The 23248-nt window shown below is 40.3% G+C and overlaps 1 protein-coding gene across 2 annotated transcripts in view; it reads left to right on the top strand.

Annotated features, from left to right (window-relative positions):
* Nucleotides 1-16748: 16748 nt before the first annotated feature.
* Nucleotides 16749-23248, top strand: part of nkain2 (sodium/potassium transporting ATPase interacting 2) — a 93393-nt gene continuing 86893 nt past the window's right edge. For both annotated transcript variants that reach the window (XM_075459428.1, XM_075459427.1), the window contains exon 1: nt 16749-18127. In XM_075459428.1, coding sequence (XP_075315543.1) covers nt 18074-18127 — 54 coding nt within the window. In that variant the 5' untranslated portion in view covers nt 16749-18073. The remainder of the gene's footprint in view (nt 18128-23248) is intronic.

The raw sequence follows: 23248 nt of genomic DNA, 5'->3' as shown, positions 1-23248 counted from the left end.
TTACGTCAGCCCTTCACCTTCACCTCATGCTCCTTTCTGTCCCCACCTTCCTTTCTCCCAATCTGCTTTTCCTGTCCTTCTTTCTCACTTTTTTCTCTTTACATCTCCCTTATCCTGTCTTCTCTGCTCATAAAGTCCTTTTCTTCCCACCTCGCATCCTTTGTCTTTGCACATGCTGCACTTATCTCTGTCGCCCTGTCTCTGTACCTACACTTTACCTCGCTCGCATTTGTTCCTCTCAGTCCCCAAACACACACACTCACAGGAGCACAATGCTTCTTATTGAATTAGTAATAATGTTACCATGCTTCTTCCCAGGAGGCCACCATTATTGACTTCATTATGCAAATGTAAACCAGCCTAAAGCCATACCACTGATGGGATAAGACGCACTCACACACATACCATTTGAAGGGCAAGTGTGCTGGCCAGGAAAGATGTCTTGCTGTTTTAGATAATTATGTCAACCAGTGGAGTTGATGTGTGTATTAGCATGAAATCTGCTCAGTCCTAAAGGCCTGCGGCTTGTGATATCTGCCTTGGAGTGACAATGTGTGCTACAAAAAACGCAGGACATCTTTTATTCAAAATGTCACAAACTCAACACTTTGGCTATTTTTGAAGGCAGAACTCTTCATTATTCGTTTTGGGTTTTTTTCCCGGAAACTTCCCTGCTGCAGCTTGTCTTTGTCTCTGTGTTCTCAAGCTCTGAATTAAGTCATTCAATTACATTCACCTATTTTTTTCATTTCTCTGCACCTGTGTCTAATTACTCTATTTTACCTTTAGTTGTCTGTGCCATGTTTAACAGTCATGTTTGATATGTGAACATTTCAAAGAAAACAGACTGATGGGCGTACTGGGGCCAAGCTGGACGTGACCTACAAGTACCTGATTTGCCCATGACCTTCTGGAATAATTATTTCTTTGTGGTTTGGAAAAGGGAGCCAAAGTCCTCTCATAATCGCTCTGATACTGGCACTGGCTGGTTAGAGTTGCCAAACCACACTATGTCTTGATAGAAGTTCAAAGAACTGGAAACGTACTACAGTGGGTACAATAAACACATGAGCTTGCATATGCAAATACACAATTTCAGACACAACATTGGCATGGCCAAGCAGCACAGATGGAAAGGCAGCAGAGAGCAGGGAGGAAGAGGAAATTAAAGTCACAGTGTCAGGACAAACAATTAGAGCTCAGGGACTAACAATACATACAGTTCATGCGTACTGACTGAACATCAGCAGGGAAATTCACTGCAGGTGCATTATACTTGTGAATGTGCAGCTAGAATACACTGGAGAAAAATGATGGCAATTCCTGATCCTGATTGAAGAAAATTTTTTGCAAGCCTACTAAAACATTTGTGTGCCATGTGAAATATTACTGAAAACAGAATGAAAATGGAATACGTTTGCAAACGTAAACATAACATTGTCAAATTGTGGCTGTAACATAATTTCAATACGTTATCATTGTGTCATAATGTTTGGCAAATTGATTCAACTCTACACTCACAAACACAGTTGTTAACAGTTAGCTCTTTAACAGTGTGGATAAAGAACATAAAGCAGAATCAATGTTTACGGGGAATCAAAAGGCCTCTATATAAATGTCGAACTGCAGAGGTAACTCTTTTTCATGTAAAGGCAGAGTGTCATACTTGCCTGACATTTCGTAGCCACTCATACCAGCTCATTGTGGTGATGAGCAAAGACTGCTAGGCATTTCTACTGCTTTCTCTTCTCCTTTCCCCTCCAGCATTGTATGAAGGGGGGAGGGGGGGTGGGTGATTAATTAGATTAATGTCAGATGATTGTTACAACAGAATCATGCTTGTTTTTTATGCAGTGCTGACTCAGGGCCTGAAGATCACAAGCATCCAATATTGATTTTTCGGCTATGTCCTGCCTTGAGTACAGAGATGTCTCCAGATTCTCTGAATCTTTTGATGATATTATGCACTTTAAATGATGGAATATTCAAAGTCTTTACAATTTTATGTTGAGAAACATTATTCTGCAATTTCTCCTCAATTTATGGACACAGTTTTTGCAGATTGATGAACCTCATCTTTACTCCTGAGTAAAATGTTATCAACCTGTTGTCAGTTAAGCTAATAACTTGCAACATATTCCTCCAGCTGTTTCTTTTTAGTGTAACATAATCTTCCAGACTTTTGTTGCCATCAAATTTAAGGCAAGCTCAAAAACAAAACAAATTGGACAGGCAACAAAAAACAGGATTTTCTTTCTAATTCTAAGGAAAATAGCTGGTGGAACATCACAGAACTTGTTAGGCTAACTCACAGGTCAGTAACATGATTGGTATTAAAGCATCATTTTTGCAGTTTGGGGTTTACATTACTCATAATATCATTGAAGGATTCAGAAAAATGTCTTCATACAAGAGACAAAGCTGAAAACTAATATTGAATGGCTGTGATCATTAGATTCTCCAGTAGCTCTACATTAAAACAGTCACAATCCTGTTTTTAACACCATTATCGGTGAATGCAGTTCTTTGGTGCATTCACAAATGCTTCACAAAACTTGAATAGAAACACATACCTGAATATGATACAGAAAGGGCTCCATCTTCTCAGCTCAAACAAATCTAAGATGTGGATTTCTGTCCTGTGTAGTGATTGATGTAAACTGATGTTCTTTTGGGAAGTTGTAAATGCTGCATCCAACGTACTACGAGAAAGAAAGGGTCCATTAGAGCGTATGGCATAGGTGGCATGCATATCTGGGAATCTGTTAATGCTTATGCTATGCAGGTGTTAGACCAACGTACACAGGCATCCACGTTACATCTTTTTGAGGGAAGTCATTGTTTGTTTCAAGGCAAGGCCAAAATACATCCTGCGTGTATTACAGCAGCTGAGAAGTCCTGGTGCTGAACTGACCTGCCTGCAGTCCACACGTGTCACCAACTGATAACATTTGGTGCATTTTGAACCTAAAAACACGGCTTTTTGTTTAAAATCAAACATTATGAAATCAGCTATTTAACATTACTATTCAGAAAGATGATGTTTTGGCTTCAGACTGTCTGGTCAGAAGGCATTAGAAATGAGGAGCTGCACACTAGAGACATCTCATGCATTTTTAACCAATCAATATCCTCTTTTCTGCATCTCTTTCTCTCTCTCCATTGCTCCATTTTTCTCCGTCCCTGTCCTCACTGTCCTTCTTGCTGCTGTTTGTGTGTTTCTGTCTCTCTCATCTCACTTTGTTTGCCCTCTCATTCCAACTCTTGTAACAATATCTGCCTCAAGTCTGTCTCTTGTCACTGTCTGTTCTTTGCTTTGTGCCTCTGTTGATACCATCTTTTCATCTACCATCTTTTTCTTTGTTTCTCTCTTTTTTTCTTTCATTGCTTCTTAGTTTTTTCTTTCTTTCTTTCTTTCTCTAAATGATTCATACTTTGCACATGCAATCCCCAAGTCTGTATGTAATGTGGCACATACCAGCATACCGCTCAGTATGAAATGATCAACAATGATGTTCTGAAAACGATGCCTCGCGGCACAAACATGGTTCCCAAAAGCACATCTCACTGGAAATCATGCACAAAATCACAAAATGAATAACTGATTTGTGTTCTTCAATCTGACTTTTTTTTATTTTCTAATTCGTGGTGTGAGAAAAACAAACATATCGTTTGAAGAAGTGAATAAGACATCTTTGGGTGTTTGGACAGAAAGACAGCTGAACAATTAATCATCAGACCCCTTGTCTCCTGTCTGGACCAGTGCTTTAAAACCTGCTCAGCTTGAAGAATTAAAAACAACTTGATTAGAATGAAACATTTAAGCCACTTATTTAGGTTGAGGAACACAATATGGTTTCCTTTTTTATCATCTCAGTCACGATAATGACCTGTGGTGTATTATCTCTTATAAATCTCTTTTTTGACAGCACTGCTTAGTAAGAAAACATGCACAATTTGCTCCCTAATTCTGAACGAAGAAAGGGATTTGTTTGCTTGTTTTTACCACATGTCCTGACTAATTTTTGCATTCGAATATCTGCAGAGAGTTTGCTTGTAATATCACCATCTTCCGATGTCCATGTTTAGTCCAGAATTTGTAACCACACAGACGGTATGCTGCAAATGGGGAGGCTTTGCATGTGCCACGAAAACAAAATCACGCGTTAAATGGATGTAAAGCCCTTATTTATGCTGATAAAAAAATAAAAAAATAACTAACACCCGCTAACATCTGGCTTCTGAGTACAAAGGGAACATGTTTAATCAGCATTTGTCCTTTTATTCAATGACTTTGCAGCACTGGCATGTATTTAGCGGCTCAAGCTTGTCAAACAACACCCCAGCGCACGCACTGATTTTATTGGAGGTGCTGCACTCAGGGCTGTAAGACGGTGAACGGCTCACTTTTTCTTTACAGACCAACATATTTACTAAGCGTAACATCTACAATTAAGGTTGTGAAACTAACAGCAACAACTCTATGACAAAATGAGATGGGATTGATAGATTCTACGTGTTTGCAAGACAGCTGGCCCTGATCCTCAGAAAGTTGAGCTTTTTTGAGAAATTCTGCAACAAAACCTTCGGGAGATGGTGTGATGTCATTCCTTCATGTTGTTGTAGAGTATAAACTTGTTCCCAGGGAAGCAGTAGCAGCTTGTAACTGGATATAACTCCAATTCTACTGTAATCCCCAAAGCACTGAGGGGTAAACAGGTTATTAATGGGAGGGATATTTAATCTGCTTGTCTAAGCATGTGTATCTGAGTTTAGAAAAACCTTTTTTGGACATGCTGCTTTTGGTATAAAAGGTACATGAGAGAGTGAGTAGTCTGTTTGAGGATACACAGTATGAGAAGATGTGCCATTATCCACACTTTTCTAATTGAACAAATGTTATATAGCTGAATGAACTCTTAAAAACACGAGTTAAACATTTCTTAATGTCGAGCAGTACATCTCTCCATGCATTCTTATTTTTCCCAGAGAACATTCTGATCAGCTGAAATCATGATTCATTTAATGATAATTTTGTGGTTGCTATGGATTAGTCTATCAAAAGCACGAAGCAAGAATTTTGATAGAAGGCTTCTTAGAGGAATTTTGGTTTGGTTTTAGCAGAGAAACAGTAGTAGGTGGAAGTAGCAAAGCTACCCTTGAGAGGATTTTTTTCTTTTTCTTTTTTTTTACCATTAGAAGAAAGTAACTGCAGAGTCAAACGTATTAAACAGAAATTGACCCCGTGAGTGGATTTGTAAAAGGGGCCGAAGCTTGTTGTGATTTACATTATACAGTTAGTCTCAGTTGTTGATAAAAATGACAAATGCATTGAACTGTATCGAGCTCGGGTGAGCCACTGCTGCAATATCCAGGCCTAATAGCACTTAGAGTTCTGGCCGCAGGCAAGCCACGCACATGACTGAGTACATACACACACTCGAGGCCAGCCTATTAAGAAAGGAAAATGCTTCCTCACACAGGGAGCACAAATAAAACTGAATTAGTGTGTGATTCATGGCAGAAATGTCTACATTCGCAAAGCAGAGAGCGAACACACACAGGTTTTAAGTCACTCTGTAAGGTGATTAAAAACACCAAATGTGCTTAGTGCTATTTTGTGAAGTTGTGTTGTCCCCGTAAGAGGTGAACAATTTTTCAAGGCCATTACTTTAGGGGATGACGTTTTTCACTCTGCACAGTTTGAAATGTTGTAGAAAAATGAACGACTTTTTGGACTCCTGGGAGGGAACAAAGCGAGGACTGGTCACCCATCGGTCTCTGTTCAAACATCTAGTGGAAGCACCGTCGGTGGTAGGAGAAACTATTGGAACACCTGCAGTGCTTTAATTAATCACCTGGCTAGCTAGTATAAGTATGGGAGCAGAGAAACCTTGGCTGTTGGAATAAGCTTGAATGCAAATAACAATATTCCAATTGTGAGAGCAATGATAACTTAGCTGCAAAGCTTCACCATGAGAGTGAATTGGATGTTAATTAAATTAAGTTGTGCCATCTTCTTTAAGCCATGGAAAGGAAAATAACACTGGACCATTTAAAAAAAAATCTTTTCTTGAACCTGTTATAGTAAATAAATTGTTTGCATTAATGTGAGTTGCCCAGTCTCCTTCACCTTCCTGCTGTACTGGCACCACGATATAATTCTTATGTGAAGATTTTTAGTGTTTGATCTATTTTTCTTTGATCTAATCTTAAAGATTTTTTTCAAAAAGAAATTTTGTTCGTTGTTCATTATTGAACTTGACCCAAAGACTTTAGTAGCCTTGACATACAGGCTGGCACATCGGGCCAATCGGGCCTCCTATGTGTTTCGGAAACTTTGGTTGAGCTTTCTCATCATGATCAAGTCATCAACTTTACTACCAGTGTTCAATTAAAAGCATTTCCATACTAGGTCAACCTATAATTAAATTTTCAGTGTGCAGTATAAATGAGAGCTCTTGTTGATTGTTTGATGTCTCAACCTATTTTGATGTCCTAATTAGGTTTTTTAACGTCTACTTTCTCACCCTCTTTCAGATATTGTTTAATCTGATGTAGTTTCATTTTAATATTTTCAAGGGCTAAATTGATTTGAATTATTTGTCATGTTGTTTCGGCCTCTGCGATGTTCTTTTCATCCGTTTTGATTTGTTTTAATCCTTTAAAGTGCGCAGTTTTGTGCAGCACTTTTGTCAATGTTTGGTTGGGTAAACATGTGCCATAAAAATGTACAAGTATAGTGTTCTGCATAAAATGCTTTACTTTTGAAGAAAGTATTTTCTAGATATTGCAACGACATCTCAGCTGATCTTGTTATTGTGACTATTAGGTGCCATCAGTACAGAGTCTTGCTGTTTATGTTGACTGGTGGGTACCCACCTACGGACTCATGCTGGTACATACCAATAATGGTGTTGACATATTACCTTGGCAACCAACGAACTGGTGTGCTGCGATGTAATGAAACATACATCTTTTTTACATATTTTGTGTCATTACGCCGCACACAACACATCATATGGTGAATGGAGGACACCCTGCCTTCTACTTTTACCCTTAAACCCTTTAAATGCAATTTATGTATGTAAAATGGCGTACAAAAAACTTTAAATGTATATGTGAACATGTCGAACCTTAGTACCAGAAATTGGAAACTGTGTTGCTTCATCCTAACCATGTAGCTGTGAAGTAGGAATGAGAATCCAAGAGGAGTGAATGATCAAAAACGAAGAAGTGAAAAACATCCACACAGCACATTGAAAAAAAAAAAACCAAAACTGTCCACTTAAAAATGCGCTGACACAATTGAAGCTAAATAATATAATGTGCATTCAACTAAACACTTCATATTAATGTTTGCTAGTTTACGGGACTGTTGTGTGAGTTTTGGTTATCTTCTGAAATATGAGATACATTTTCGACTTCACCTTGTACTTTGTTGTTTTAAGTGTAAATTAAACACAAAACTGAGCAATTTTCTATAATCTGTGGGAAAGAATTGAGAACTGTAGGGTGCTCATTGCTGCAAGTGCCACGGCTTTATCAAGAATGAAAAACCACAGAGCTGAAAACAGAAAAACAGGAGTCTGTTTGGTGGTGAATGATGGTGGTGCTGAGCCAGAAGCTAAAAGCTGCTCTCTTGCTTCACAAACACATCAAATGGTTGAGAGATATCTATGAAAATCTCTCTGGGATTGGACCTCACTCTTGCCTCGACCGCCTGATCCTACCACCTGGGTTCAGGCTAAATATTACAGTCTAACTAAATATGTGAGATAAACCTCACGATTCCTTTTTATGTACCACAGAAGAACAGTGAAGAGGTTTCCAATTTAGGACTATTTTTTACTTTGCGAAAGGAACTAGGCTTTTTGCATCGGGTAAATATGTGGCGTTGAATACTGTTGAGTTTAATATACAAAAATGTGAGCATTTGCCATATCCACCTCCACAGCCTCCATTGTGACAAGTGTGCGTATTTCCCTGCCTGCTTTGTCTGAAATGATTCTCTTCATCTTGCTGACACTGAACTGCAATTGGTTCAGCTTTTGCCAAACAATAAGCTCTCTCCTCCAGACTCCCAACCTGTGCTGTTCTGACTGGGAAAATATGAAATTGTTTGCAGAGTCTGTTCCACAGCAGTGCTGTAAGAGTTTCTAGACTGTTTGATTGAAATATAATGTAGCGGCTATTTTTCCAAACAGCCTCTTTAACTCAATTTCTCATCACAAAATTGTTTTTACCAATGTTTGTCAATGAGCGCGAGCCATGAAAATGAATAGCAAATCAGGGACCGATCTCTGTGCCCACGCGTTACACTGATGAAAAGGCAGCACCTACCATCTATAGTGCAGTTTTTGGCAACCTCTGTCCAGACTCTGAAGGCCAAATGGGCTTTCTCTGTGCTAGCTTTGAAAGTTTGGAACAGCCTACTCATCCAGATCAAGCTGTCAACTTCACAACCAGTGCAGAAATCTTTTGTCACAGTTATTTCAGTTCTAGGTCAGCCTATAAGTCAGTTTTTATTTTACAGTATCAGTGGCTGCCCTCAGTCTGAATGCAGTTCACTGTCAAACTGCTAAACGGAGACGCTGGTAGGTTGCGCTCTACTGTTCTAGTTCAGTGTCACTCCTCTCAAGAAAGTCATTTTCAGCCACAATAGAGAGTGTTTCCAGCCACATGCTCAAACAAACCTGTGCTACTTGCCCAGCACCAAATTACAAATAGACAAATGCAGCCAGATAGTGGAGCTAAATGTTACTCTGTGGAACCTATGATCTAACTAACATTAATCTGATGTTCTCTGGAGTTAGTGGAGCCCATAAGCATGAATAGAAAGAGAATTAATTTTGGCCTAACAGTCACCAGAAGCATGACCCCAAAGGGATGCTAACGCTAAAGCTGGTTTCAAGAAGAAAGAAAATTTCACAAACTCTAATAATATGTAGGTCATATATCATCATGTTTTAGCAAAGCTAACTCCAAACTAAAAAAAAAGATGATCTGATTCCCAAAATGCACAAAATAACGAAGGTGTTTTGTGGACACTTTTATTGATATTTTAGAGTTTGACCTTCTCTCGTCAAGGATGAAAACATCTTGATGAGTCACCCTGCACTTGAGGGTGATATTAATTTTTCATTTAATTAAACTCCGTCTCGAATTGGAGCCGCTGGAGCCAGCCAACTGGGGGGCAGACTGGGCTTTTTGGGGATGAGGGGGCGGTTTTCCAGTTCCTCTCTTTCATCATTTTTCCCGTCATTGCGATGCCATTGGCTTGAATAACTCCCTCCTATCAGGTTTCTGGCGGTTGCTCTGAAAATAACTGGATAGTTGGATAGATATTAGTCAGAGAAAAAAGAAAAGAAAAAAGAAAAAACGTTTTTATTTACCTTTCAGCTTTCAAGTATCACTCTCCGCCCCCTTTTCCAAATAAGACAGAGGGCGACAGCTAAATCAAATACTGTATTTGAAACAGCAGTTCATCTTTTATTTGCAGCCGTCGGTGAATGTAAATGTGGTAAATCACATATCTTTATTGGGTTTTTAGTTTCAAACTGACTGAAAAGGAAGAAAAGCCTGAAGGAAAAGTTTGTGCACCCAGCATATTTGGCTCTTAGTAATGCCCCTTTGTCAAGTATCAAAGGTTGCACAACTTATTCTTTTAGTTTTTGGGTCTTTCCACAGATTTTCAATGATGTTCAGGTCGGTGTACTCTGAGCACCACGGCAAAATCTTCATCTTGCGCCCACTGAAATTATTCATTTAGTATTTGGAGGAGTGTTTGGTGTCTTTTTCCTTTTGTAGAAACAATGTATGTTTAATCTTCAGTTGTTTTACACGTGGTGTAATATTTGGTTCCAGATGTTGCTGATGTGGTGCATTCTTCCCTCCATCTTTGAAATATTTTGGTGAAAAGCACCCAACATTTTTCTGAAATTCCACAGCCTTTTTCTGCAGATATACTCTACCTTTGTAAACGTTCAACACCAAATCTTTGTGGTAAAAGTCTTTTGCAGTTTCGCAACGTTTCCGTTTGATCTCTTGAGCAATCTTCCTTTTTTCTCTAAGAGTATTTTGATCTTACTGACCTCGCCTTTTTCCTATTTTTCTAAAGAAATGGTTATCTGAAAGGACATTTCCATCGTTTTCTAGCATTTCCATCGTTTTCTAGCATTTCAGAGATCTAGGAAGAGGAGTCCATTGCTACTGATAATTACTTTCAGTAATCAGCTCGATCATTTCTAAGACTTTGGCGAGGGTTATCTAGATCTTTAAATCTTTCCGGGAGCCTGGTGATCATTTCCTGCTTTCAGCCTTAAATATTTACAAAATATGATAAGCCGCTTTACTTTAAATGTTGAAGGTACTGTTTTACTTTAAACTATACGTATTTCAAAACCATAAAAACTGAGATTCTCTTTTCCCAACTCTTGGGACCCTTTCCCTCCATGTCCACCTTGTCTCTCTCTGACATTTCCTTCCCCCCTTCTGTGTTTTCCTCTTCCCTCTTTATTTGTTTCTCTCCATCTGTGTTGACTCATATCTCATTTCTGTCCATTCTCATTTTTTATGAGAAGCAAACTGCACAAATGCAACAGTTTGGTCACTGTGACAGTATACCAGCACATATTTTTCAACTGTCAAGGGTCTGCAATTAGATTGTTTCCAGATTGGACAAGGTGTAGGAGGGATAGCATGTCAGAGTGTGAAGGGGTTTGTGTGCTTTCCTTGTGAACATGTATGTGTGTGGGGGTGTGTGTTTGTGGGAGCTGAGATTGTCTGGCAGCAGCGGGCTTCTGGTGACATCTGGTCCAGACAGATAAAGTAATAAACACATACTATCTCACTATCTGCTTATCTTTCCCTGTCTTTTTCTTTCACCCTTTCTCTATCTGTCTCGTGTTATCACTTTTTGTCTGTGTCAAAATCTAATTCAGACATGTCTTATTGATGACAGGAAAGCAATATATGTTGGCATTACTGCAGAAATTCACCTGAGGAAAAAGATGACAAGAGTGATAACAAAGAATAAAATTAAAGCCAACGTTACTTAAGATATATGTTAAACAACATTGTGTAACGCGCAGTTTTATTTAAGCCTCTTTGTCCTCTTTGCCCCCCCTCCTCTTTGTCCCTCGCTCTTTGTCTATTTTCCTTTCCCCTCTTTTAAGCAGTGCTATTTTCCAAAATCAAAATGATGATCTCTGTGCAAGGTTTGAAGGCTGGATCGACGAATACATGGGTGGACAGACCAATGATTATTTGAATACATCCTTGCAGTATGTAATAGTGTCTTCCTCAGAGAAGCATAAACTGGGGTTATTTTCCATCCGAGTTCTTTAAAGCTTTTCATCCAACACGGACAAGAAATCCTTATTTCAGAAATGGAAATATGAATCTATAAATTTCCTTGACAGCTGGACCCACAGCTGAGGAAGATCAATAGGCTACGAGCCAAGTGAATCTCCAGAAGAGCTATGGGGAGATTATTGTGTCAACTGACAAGCATGAAGTTTTTAACTGATTTGTTGGTTGGTGCCTTGATACACAGGTACTTCAGCAACTACCATCAAAAATCTATCTTCTTAAAAGAAATAGATAAAAAAAAACTAATGACTCAAATCTGATGGGCTATCTTGATGAAAGTTCCTCTTCAAGCTGAATACTGCAGAGCTGACACATTAAATTCTAACTATATGACTTTTCTCGGGCACTACTCAAGAATTAGGATAATTTCCCAGCTAAACTAACTTTACTAACTAACCTTAGTGGGAAATATGCACACATGGCTCCAGAGTGAAATGATCACACCTTCGTATTTTCCTTAAAAAATGTTCTTTTGCTCTTAAAGGGACTCCATATGAGCCTGGGTTAATGGACTGGGGACCAAGTGACAGCTTCATGAATCTGAGCAGGCTAAAGCAGTTATAAAAAATGGATGGAAGATTTTCATATATGAACATTCTAATGGCTGCTTAAAAATGAACCCCTTTTAAATGCACAAAAGATGTTATGTGTAAGAATACTGAGTAAAGGGGAGATACTATAGATCAGTCAAGTAAAATGAATAACAACTGACATCACCTCAAAAATGTATTTATTCATTTGATTACATTCTTTACATTCCATGTATTATCAACTTGCATGTTTAAATATGCTAAAAAGGTTCTAATTAAATGTGCACTAGTTTCCATAAATATTCATGAGGTCAAATGATGTAAAAATAAGCACCTAAAAGTGTCATGTGTACTTGTTTCCACTCCATGAAAATAACCTAAAATGCCAGAAACTATCAGAGCATTATGGTAAATTATGATAAACATACAGTACAGAAAGGCATTTATGGTAAATATTTTGGGATGTTTGCTCCATATAGATGTTTAGGGGGTTAACTTCACTTTTTAAAAATGAGGATAAATCAACACTGAATTCCTCCGAATGCTTAAAAGATTTGTAATGTTGTCGCTGATTACCTTTTAGCCTCTTCATCAGGATAATCGTTTCTTGCGCTCACATTTCTCCAATGTGCAAAGATAATGAGCACAAACACAACTGTAACTCGACCTTTATTAACCTCTGACCAACAGAGACCCCACCTTCAGCGCTCAGAGGGGGCACGCGCCGAGAGGGCCCAGTTGGTAACCTTTATGAGAGAAGAGGTGATGATGTGTGGCAGGGAAGATTAAAGAGGCTAAATTCTTCAGTGACTCACAAAGAAGGCCAGACAAAAACAGGAGGAGAAAGAAAGAAAGAAAGGGAGCAGGGAATGAAAGGAAAAGAGTTGAGAGGAGGAGGTTGATTCAGAAGATAAGCAAGAAGTTGAGTGGAAATATTGGTGGAAGAGGTTATGGGTGGATGACTAAGTAAGATGATAAATAGGAGATGGGATAGATGGATGAATGGGTGGATGCCTCGACACATGGCCCCGGGGAATCAGCCATTATACATGCAACTGTCACTCAAGATTAGAGGCATAATTAAACTCCTGTCGCACTGCGTGGGGCTTGAATGTGCATGAGTGTGCGCACGCGTGCATTTGTTTGCGCAGGCATGTGTTTACCTGTGTGTTCCTTTTCTTGGTGAATGTATGTGTGTGTGTGTGTGTGTATGTGTTTGTGTGTGTGTGTGTGTGGGAGGAGCAGACTGTGACAGAGATGGATGGTGAGGGGAAAGCAGGCCATTATGTTGTATAGCTAAAGCAGTGATAGCCTCTCCACCTCAGTGTCTGTTTAAGCTACTGGCCATTTTATAGGTGTGGCACATTTGAACCCCTGGTACAATCAAACACACTGATTCTCCTACTTTTAATTGGGATCTAACTGCTTGTTTTCAAGAGCATTTGGCTGCTTCATTTGGCTGTCGTCCATAACTGGAATACCTCCTGCTGAACTGTAGCCACTGCAGGAAAAACACAAGGCAGATGAGCAACATTAAGTGTCATTTATAAATGAGGCACACTCCTTTCCAGTAATTTACACGTGAGCAATTTCAATAAGCTCTGTCTTAAATATTAAAACTTATCAGTAAGTCTTTGAGCCTTGATTTAAGGAACGAAAAATGAGTTTAGAATGAACATCTTGACAACTCAAGCAGGACTCCCCAAGGACACAGAGAGGGAGCACTGTCATTGTGGTGAGATTATGGTGGAGGACCATGCCCGTGAGCAGCTGCACACCGACCAAAGCTGCATCTTTCTCTGTCTGTGTTTGTGTTTGAGAGTGAAAGAAACCCGCCGCTCCCCCGCCGAGATGAGCACCAGCCTCAACAAGTCAGCCAGCAGCAGCTACAGCTTGGGGGAGAGTCGGGCTGCTTGCCTTCAAAATAAAAACCTCAAAGACCTTTAAGGACCGAATCCATACACAAATTTGCTTCACAAATAGAATACATTTGCACTCAGATCATACAGCCATCATTGTAAATAAATGACATCATATAAGAAGAGCCTTCGATATCTTGGGAAGTAAGGACTGTGGAGCTCAGAGTGATCTCGGGGACATCTTGGTGTGACTTTGGTGGACAGTGTAAAACCCCTGGAAAACCTACCTAGACCCAGGTGTATATGTTAAAAAACACACAAAATCAACATGATCTTGTCTGCACAGATACATTAAATAGACACATAAGTGAATAGACGCAATCCAAAATGGTGCGGCCTATGAAGCCTCATGATCCACCTGATAACGAGCACAGCAGCATGCCATAAATCACAGACATGCCCTGTGTAATGATGCAGTATATGATCCATTGCTCTGCTGGCTTTAGGAAACTCTGGCATTTGTCACTCAGATCAAAGTCTGCTCACATTTTTTTTTTTACCTCATTTATCTGATTACAATATGGACCAGAAGAAAAGTCTAGTAGCTGCACCTAAACCAAAGTCCCACAGGGAAATGCTGTAATTGGGTGAGCAGGATCAGCAGGAGGTCCATTCCTAAATCTCATTGAATTTTCAATCGATTTTCAAAGGATTTTGGTTTGTTATGAATGCATTTAATCTTCATGGTAGAAGCTGAAACTAAAAAGTCCAGTTTAATCCTAAAATAGACCCACTTTTTTCCCCTCCCAAAAAACTTAATTCACTCAGTGTCAGCAAAAAAACAGTACCTAACCAAAAAATAAACGATTTATAGAAATGAATTGTTCCCAATGCCAACCTTCCATCTCTGACCACCTTAAGGTTTTTGGCAACTAGTTCATGCGAACAAGCTAGTTTTTCATTCCACTGATGCTGTGCTCTGTTAAGTTATCTGACTGAAGTTTCAGCCCATGGTGAAAAAATTAGAAAATGATCAAACAACAGAGACACAGGCAGACAGACATGCCACATCAGAGGGTTTGCTTCGCAGAAACATCGGGGAAATCATTTGAAAGTGGCAGGCACTTTCGAGATCTTGACTGGATAAAAACAACATTACATTACAACATTTTTCCTCCTATCACTAACCTATCTGACCGTCGGGCTCTCATGTGTGACTAAATGACAAGTGACTGAGGTTGTCGATCTTTTGGGGAAAGCCGTTAACAGACAGAAGGGATTGTGTGTGGGTGTGCAGGTGTGTGGATATGTTTGTGCTTTAACCTCTGTGAATCAAACGGGAAATAAAGTCCTACTGGATTTCCCATACTGATCTGCTGCTTAGTATGAGTCACACCGTGATTCAGGTAAACACAGAGACGGTGGAAAGTTCAATTGAGTGTTGTGTGTACAAGCACTCTTGGAGAATTGTGGCTTCTTAAGCCAGAGACAAGTGGTGAAATGCGCATTACTGTGCAAAAATCTTGAGCCACCCCTCATTTGTTTATATATCGCCAGGAATATATGGATTCGCTTCAGTAATTGGAGCATGGAGTTAAACGTGAATGGAAATACAGCATGTGAGGCAAAAACATAATTTGTATGATTCCACTGAGTATGGAACGAGCCCTTTTGTTCTTCAAAACAGCCCTTCTTAGAGAAGTTGTCTTGTAATTTCTTTAAATTTCTTAACCAGGACTGAGAGATCTGAACTCATCACACCAGTTTTAAAATCTTTACTCTGGCTTCCAGTCAGTCACAGAATATATTTTAAAAGCCTGCTGATGGTTTACAAATCCCAGAACGGTTTAGGCCCAAAATACATCTGTGATATGTTCTTAGCTCTTAGATCCAAGGACTCAGGTCAGCTGGTCCAGTCCAGAGTCCAGACAAAACATGGAGAAGCAGCATTTAGCTGTTATGCTGCAAACAAGTGGAACAAACTGCCAGTGGAGATTAAACTTTCACCAAATGTAGACATTTTTAAATCCAGGTTAAAAACATTTCTTTTCTCATGTGTCTATGCATGAAATCTGCACGATATCTTTTAACTTATCTAGACTGTTGCTTGTTTTTAAAAATTAGAATTAATTTCAATTATTTTATTTGTTTCTCTTTATGTTCTTTTATATATTTTTAATGCTTCTTCCACTCCCCGCTGCAATGCTTTTATTTTATCTCTTGAATGGTTTTGTACATGAAATGTGCTATATGAATAAATTTGACTGGACTTGACCTGACGAAATAGTCTTCAGGAATAGTTATTGAAGTCTTCTTTGGATGTTGACTGCCTTTTGTTCCGTTCTCTGTCAAGATGCTGCTTCAATAATGTTGAGCTCCAGATCCCATAAAATGGGTTCAAAGTTGTCCGTTACGTGTAGACACAGCACTCATGGCTTCACACACACACACACACACACACACACACACACACACACACACACACACACACACACACACACACACACATACAAAAAAAAAGAACATATTCCTCTGAACATGGCCAGTTGCAACAATTGGGCTGAAAATGAGTAAAAAAGCAGCCAGCGTCCAAAGAAAAACTTTGGGAGACCTTCAGAAACCCTGGAGAACTCTTGCTCAAGACCACTTTAAAAGATTACGAGCAAGTCTGTCTCTGTGGAAGCAAATTATAAGGAAATGTGGGGTGAGTCAAGGCTTTCAATGTATATTTATGAAGTTATGCAAAGTTAAGCATACCCATGCCCCTGGGTGTGGCCCCAATATAAGAGGAACTCTGCAGAATGTAAATGTAGCCCAGCTGTATAAATACAAGTCGTCTAGTTTAAATAGCTGTCATCTTCTTCTGAAAGCCCGGCATGCCGTGCCATTATTTGACTAAACTTCCAGTTTAAGCTCTTTCATTTTGAAAATCTGTACCGGAACGGTAGCGTGGTAATGTGGTGTTTGACTTGACAGATGGCAGGCGGGAGACGCTCCTCTCGGCTGTCTCTCTCGGTCCGTTGGTCCATCCCGGTTCCCATTGTCTCTGCCTTTTTCACTCCTTGAAGACAACCCCCGAGACGACTAACTAAACTTAGCCGTTATTTCGCCCATTTCGCCTCTTGTGCGTTGCGTTTGGAGACTTAACCCGACAACGAAAATTCAGAGCCCGAAATTTGGTCCTGCTAAATGTTTTCTCTTTTTTTCTTTTGAAAACATGATTATGGCACAAATGCCCTCACTGTAACGGAGACAGCTGCGAATAAACCGACCGGCGGCTGACGGTTCTGACAAAAACGGTGTGGACCTGATGGAGGAGATGAACTGGAGGATGGGGACTTATTATCCATAAGAGCCACTATAATAATCTTCCAGTGGCTGTTGACATATCACAACACCCTCGCAACAACATTTTGTTACCATTGTCTCACCGGATAAAAGCACAGAATTTAGAATAAAAGCTGAGACGCGCCTCCGGAGACAGGACAGCGGTGTTTGGGTGAGGATGTTGCCGCTACATGCCCGTTACTTCCCCTGAGAGAGGAGGAGAGGAGCTCGTCTGTGAGAAAAGCCAGGGACCTCTTTCACTTGTTTTCTCCATCCCGAAACAAATTAAGATGTTCCAAAACAGCCAAATGCAAGTGGCGCTTAATCGGATTATGAAGCAAGATATGTAATCTGGGGAATATCACCAATCTCTGTGTTTCTTTCTTCTGTGACAGAGTGGCTGCTTTGCAAGGACTGTGTCAGGTTAACACTGATGAGGATGCGTCTAATCGAGGTGGTCATTAAGCGGACTAACTAGTCCAGTAAGTGGTGCCTGAGCAGGTGGACACAAGTGCAACCTTAGGAGTGTTTTACAAATCAGGTGTTTTTTTGTTTTTTTGTTGTTTTTTCTTAGACTAAACCTTGATGATCAGAAATCTGAATGGGTTCAGTGTCCCTTAAAATGCTTCACATCAGCTTCCAAACTGTGGATACATAAAGAACAGTTTGTGGACTTGAATCGTCCTGTCTTTGATCCCCCGACTGTGTGTGTTGGAAATCCAGGGGACCTCTTGGGGCTTTTAGCAACTTGTCCATCTGAATGAAGTAGACACCTTTGAGTCCCTTGAGCCCCAGACAGCACAGGGGCTGTGCTCTGCTCTGTGAGGCCGGGCAGCGAGCGCTTCTACCTGGGCTGCCAGCCAGCCAGACAGGCCCTCAGGTGGTGGTGGTGGTGGGGGGGCTTTTGGATTGTGAAGGAGAGATTTGGGAGTTATCCAGAGTTTCTGCTCCACGTGGACCACTGCAGAGAAGGAGCAGGACGTCATGGGGTGCTGTAGTGGCAGATGCACCTTGGCCTTCATCTGTGGCATGCAGCTGGTAAGTACTAAGATTACTATTGATTCTGTATGGGGGGGTGATCGATCAGGAGAGAGAAAAAGGTTGTTTTTTGAAAAAAAATATTGTAAGAGTTCAACACATAAACAACTTATCATGGCGAATCAGCGAAAGACACATCTTCATCTTGGGTGGATGGATTTGGAAGGTCAGAATTTCAGCAGTTGATGGGTGTGGAAAAGGTCATGATACACGGTATAATTTTGCTTGAGAAGCTGATATGCTGTTGACGGGAGCTTTAAGACTGTACCAAGAGTCCACACAGGGCTATGATTAATGGGAAGTGAGAAATGATAGATGCCGACCTTGGAGAAAAATGTGGTTTGGATGCATCGCCATTAAGTGCATGTGACATGTAGAGAACAATTTACAGACAAAGTGAAGGAAACAGACTTAAACTCTTGGCACCTCTCTTTCTTCCCATACCATCTGTGCTACTGGGAACTGGTTCCAGTCTAGACGACAGGGAGGAAGGGATGGGCCGCGTGCATCCATGTGAGGATGTGCGAGCACCAGCACAAGCAGTTTGATTGGTCCTGTCTGCGTCATTTCTGCAAATTAAAAAGAAAATCAACCCCATAACTTTTCAGACTTAGTCGGTGACCTGCTGCTACATGTTTTTTTTTTAAGTTGAGTTTGTTTCGACCGGAAAGACTCTCCCCAGTTTTTCAACAAACGTGCAGGGAAAAATCCAACACAGAAGGAGCAGATAAACTCAGAGCAGCAGTCGCTTTTTTGGGTTGGGGACAGAATGTCTTTGTGTGTGTGTGTGTGTGTGTGCGTGTGTGTCAAGTTTCTGTCTGCTACTGCATTACTCCCTGTCCTCTCTGCCACTCACTGAACAGACCGCAATCAAGTCACCTGCCATTCCCTTCTACATGGTCAAACCATGCGGAGCAGGACCATATGTTAATATTTGTGGCAAATGATTAGTCTTGCTATTGCAAGATTTGAATCTCAATCTCAGAGAGACTTTCATACAAATGTAAATATATATGTAAATAAATAAGCAATTTTCTCAGGAAGGACCACAGGTCTCAGGAGTGGGTCAACGCACACATGTTCTTGTTATGGCTGAGGGGGAAGTGGAACATGCCATTGCATGATGGTGTGCGACACGACAAGACGATGTCCTTTGATTATTAAATAGTCAAAACAACAAAAAAAAAAAAACAGTGTGATGTGTTTCCAGCAGTGTCTTGTTCAAGTTGCATGCACACTGAACTACAAAGTTAAACGTAGCCATCTGCACCTCCTGGGAAAATGTAGACTTTGGTACAACGGTGGCTCCGGCAGATGAGTTCATTGAGGGTTTTTTTTTTTTAAGCGGTAACAAGTCTGGAGAGGATGCCTTAATGGGAACATGAAAACAGTCTGTGTTTTGGTGCTGATTTATTCATCCATTCCTTCCTTTCTCCAAACCGCTGCCGGAGTGATGCTGAGGCAGTGGCAAACTAAATATGCCATAGTTCAAGTAGTGCTAGGAGCAGGAATTGCCCCACTTTGATCTTATAAATAGCATTATCAATCATTATTATTAGATGACATGGTTCCTTGTTAAGATTTCTGATAACCGTTGAAAACTTTAGATAATAAAAACACACATATGTGTATATATATATATATTTCTTAATGAGAATGGATGATATAGGAGCTCCACTGTACCGCTAAATATCAGCTGTTCTAACTTGCAAACATCATTCACATCTTAGAATATGGACATTTTGGTGATGTGTTGACTGTTTGTGTCTCCCCACTTTTTTACGGTCACAAATTAAGCCCCTCTCTTGGGCCACATGTTTAACCAAAGGAGCATTACTACTGTACTCAGTGTGCAGTACATACTGTACAAGAAATCCAGGCACAGTCCTCGACAGGCTTCGGCAAGATGCTACTGTTAGAGGATCTTTTGTCAGAATTGCTCTCTTTGTGTGCTCAGAAACTGAGGACGTACTGTGATATAGAATGTGACATCGTGCATAGCATGTGTACAGATGCATAAACATGAAGAGAATTGCGTGTGTTGGGACATTCTCAGCTCATGCAGTGACGTATAGTGAGCCTGTGTGAACTGAGGACCTTTTGTCGTGTTGAATAAGACACTATGACAGACTCCATGCAGCCGCTGTGTGTTTGGTATAAAGGAAAAAAATTCAGAAAATCACCTAATTTACCACAAGATGCTATGTATATGGCCCTTGTTGTGAGAGTGAGTGCTTGTAAAAGGTCTATTGTGGTGTGAAATAGGACGTGGCTGGGCACATTTCCATTAGACATACAGCTGTGGAAGTTAAGATGTCTACATCAGAATGCAAATGAAAGTGCCACATGTGGCGCGCATACATGAAACACGCCACTGTGCTGTAAATGGCGATGCTGGGTGATATAAAGGGAGTGTGCGCGCGCACGCGTGTGTGTGTATGTGTTTGCGTGCTTGTGAATGAGATGCTGTCACAGAGATAGTCATTGTGTCTAATGCAGTGGAACTAATGCTATGCCATAGTCAACAACATGTTTTGCTCTGTTAACTGTTGTAATAGCTAAGCCAGCTGATGCCACCACAAGCTGAGCTGGAGCTCTAACACTACTGTATGTTACAGCTCAGTTATGCACGGTAAGCCCTGTTGCATTTGGGGGTTCCTGATGATGAAATCCACGTCTTCACTATAAGTGACAATTCTACACTCTTAGAGTATGCATATTTCTTCAAATATGAATGGTTTTTTTTCAAACCATTGTTAGAAACCAAAGTTCCCACCATTCTTTGTCGTGAGAAATCTCACTGACTGCAAATTAACAGTTTCTTTTACTCTGCTTGGGGCCCGCTGCTGGAAGTAATTATTTTTTGCTGTGTAAGCTTCCACCTAATAGGTGACCTACCTAAAAAAAAAAGCAATTCTGCTCAGTGTGTCTTAAGTAGTAGAACTGATGGCTTATGTAACTTAACAGCAGTTTTGACTCCTGCTTCATTAGCTGGGTTAATTGCAAAGAATTCATGTCACTACAGCTGAGCAGAGATCAATGATCCGCAGTTGGAGATATCACTTCACAGCGGACGTCACCAAGTGCCAAACACATTCAGTCCAACCTGGGGAATTTTTGCCTGCTTTTTCGATACAGATTAGCATTTGTAGAGTATTCATTTATACTGGGGTTATTAGGTCATTTTAATGTCACCAAGTAGTTTAAATAGAGTTGCTCTCTGCTTTTGACAAATAATAAGTGTCGTGTTGATTATTAAATGATAAACTTGCAGAGGACACAAAATTCAGATTTCCAAAACAATTGCTGTAACTCATTTTTATATTCATGCTCAATAAATCTGTCTAATATATTTTCCATTAACTACTTCATTATTTCAAATTTGTCTGCAGGGGTTGGTGAAGCCCCCAAATTCTCATCTCTGTTCCAGCTTTTTTAAAATCTGTTCTTGACATCAAATTCTTTGGATAAGTTGCGTTTGAAGCATTTTCCGTTAAGATATAGGCTTGAGGGGCGGTCGGTGGCGTAGTGGGTTAAGCAGCCGCCCCATGTACAGAGGCTATAGTCCTCGCTGCAGCTGGCCCCGGTTCAAGTCCCGCACCGGACGGCCCTTTGCTGCATGTCTTCCCCATCTCTCTGCTTCCTGTCTCTCTCTCCAACTGTCTATCCATTAAAGGCATAAAAAGCCCAAAAAATAAATTGTTAAAAAAGATATAGGCTTGAAATCAGAGTGTGTTATCAAGTTAACCCCGTGTCTATCCCCACAACTAAGCTACTCACCACTGCTTATCCCTTGCTTGATATTTTTTGTTTAGGTCCCCCGCACGACAGGAAGCTCAACCCGTGTAGGGTGGAATGTGTAACAGCTAATCATTTATAATTTCAACCCCAACCATTTTCTTACAACACCTAAGCCTAATTATGCAAATGACTCCTAATCCCAAATATATATTTTTAACTCCAACTCGGGTCGGCAACATGGGAATGTTTCACTAAACTGCTGTTTCTTGGCTACATGTGTGTATCCACACCGCCGACCTCTCTGTTGTGCTGCTGCGTTATTCATTATCTTTAAACAGAGCATGTGTCTGACAATGAGCATAAGTATATAGTTTTGTTTTAAGGAATAGTCAAATCAGAAAAAAACTGAAAATTATCAACCCTTTATCAATAATGCTCATAATCACCACTACAGGTAAGCTATAGCTATACATTTTACATACTGAAACTACAATAGAAGATGTATTTCTATTGACATGAAGTCCATGTGATGACCTAGAAATGTTGTCACTGTGTTTTCTGTCAAGAACCGCATCCATGACGCTTACCTGACGGGTTGAAAATAGGCACTGGGACAAATCTCTGAACACCTCGTGGCTCAGCAGCCTGGATGCTCTAATTTGTTAACACGGGTCCTGAAATGAAAATCCTCTCATTCCGCACACGCAACGCTTCTGGTGCGAAGCCAGTGTTAGACCTCTGTCCACCCCCTTCTGCCTCCCCCTTAATGGTGTCTTTATCATAGTGTGGTGATAAATCGACGGTTGATGCCATGAGGCGAGCAGCGAGATGTCGAACATCAAAGTCCTCATGAAACGAGATATTCAAAATCTTTCCATCATGTAGCCAGATGTCAGACGTCGATGTCAGCTTGTAGGGAGACGTAAGCTGCGTCTCAGTATTTAAAAATGAGCGAGTTAAACTCAGTAACTACTATTATTTTAAGCCTTTACAGCGTAACTGCACGGTTTTGCAGTGTGGACTATCACATGCTCTGTTGTGAGAAAAGGTTGCATTATCATTGCTCTCATGTTTTTTTTCTGTCAATCAACCAGATTGATTAATAGACATATATAGTTTCAGGTGTTTTTTTTAAAGGCCGACAGCCTAAACTAAAAAGTATAACATTTAGAGGCAAACACTGATTGGAGGATCTGGAAGTTGGTGTTGATTTATGCCTATTTACATGGCTTTAGGAGATGCATTCTGAGAGGGTTTGTTTTTATTTCTCTCTACTTTGACAGAAGGATTACCCAGGCTCCGCCCTCGCAGTGACGCAACACCTTCGGCTCTGCTACACTTACTCAGGCAAACTGCTCATTCAGGTGGATTCGAGTTCCC

This window comes from Odontesthes bonariensis, chromosome 24 (assembly GCF_027942865.1).
Source record: "Odontesthes bonariensis isolate fOdoBon6 chromosome 24, fOdoBon6.hap1, whole genome shotgun sequence".
Taxonomy (NCBI): domain Eukaryota; kingdom Metazoa; phylum Chordata; class Actinopteri; order Atheriniformes; family Atherinopsidae; genus Odontesthes; species Odontesthes bonariensis.
The sequence above is the reverse complement of the archived record's forward strand: the minus strand, read 5'-3'. Positions and strand labels throughout refer to the sequence as shown.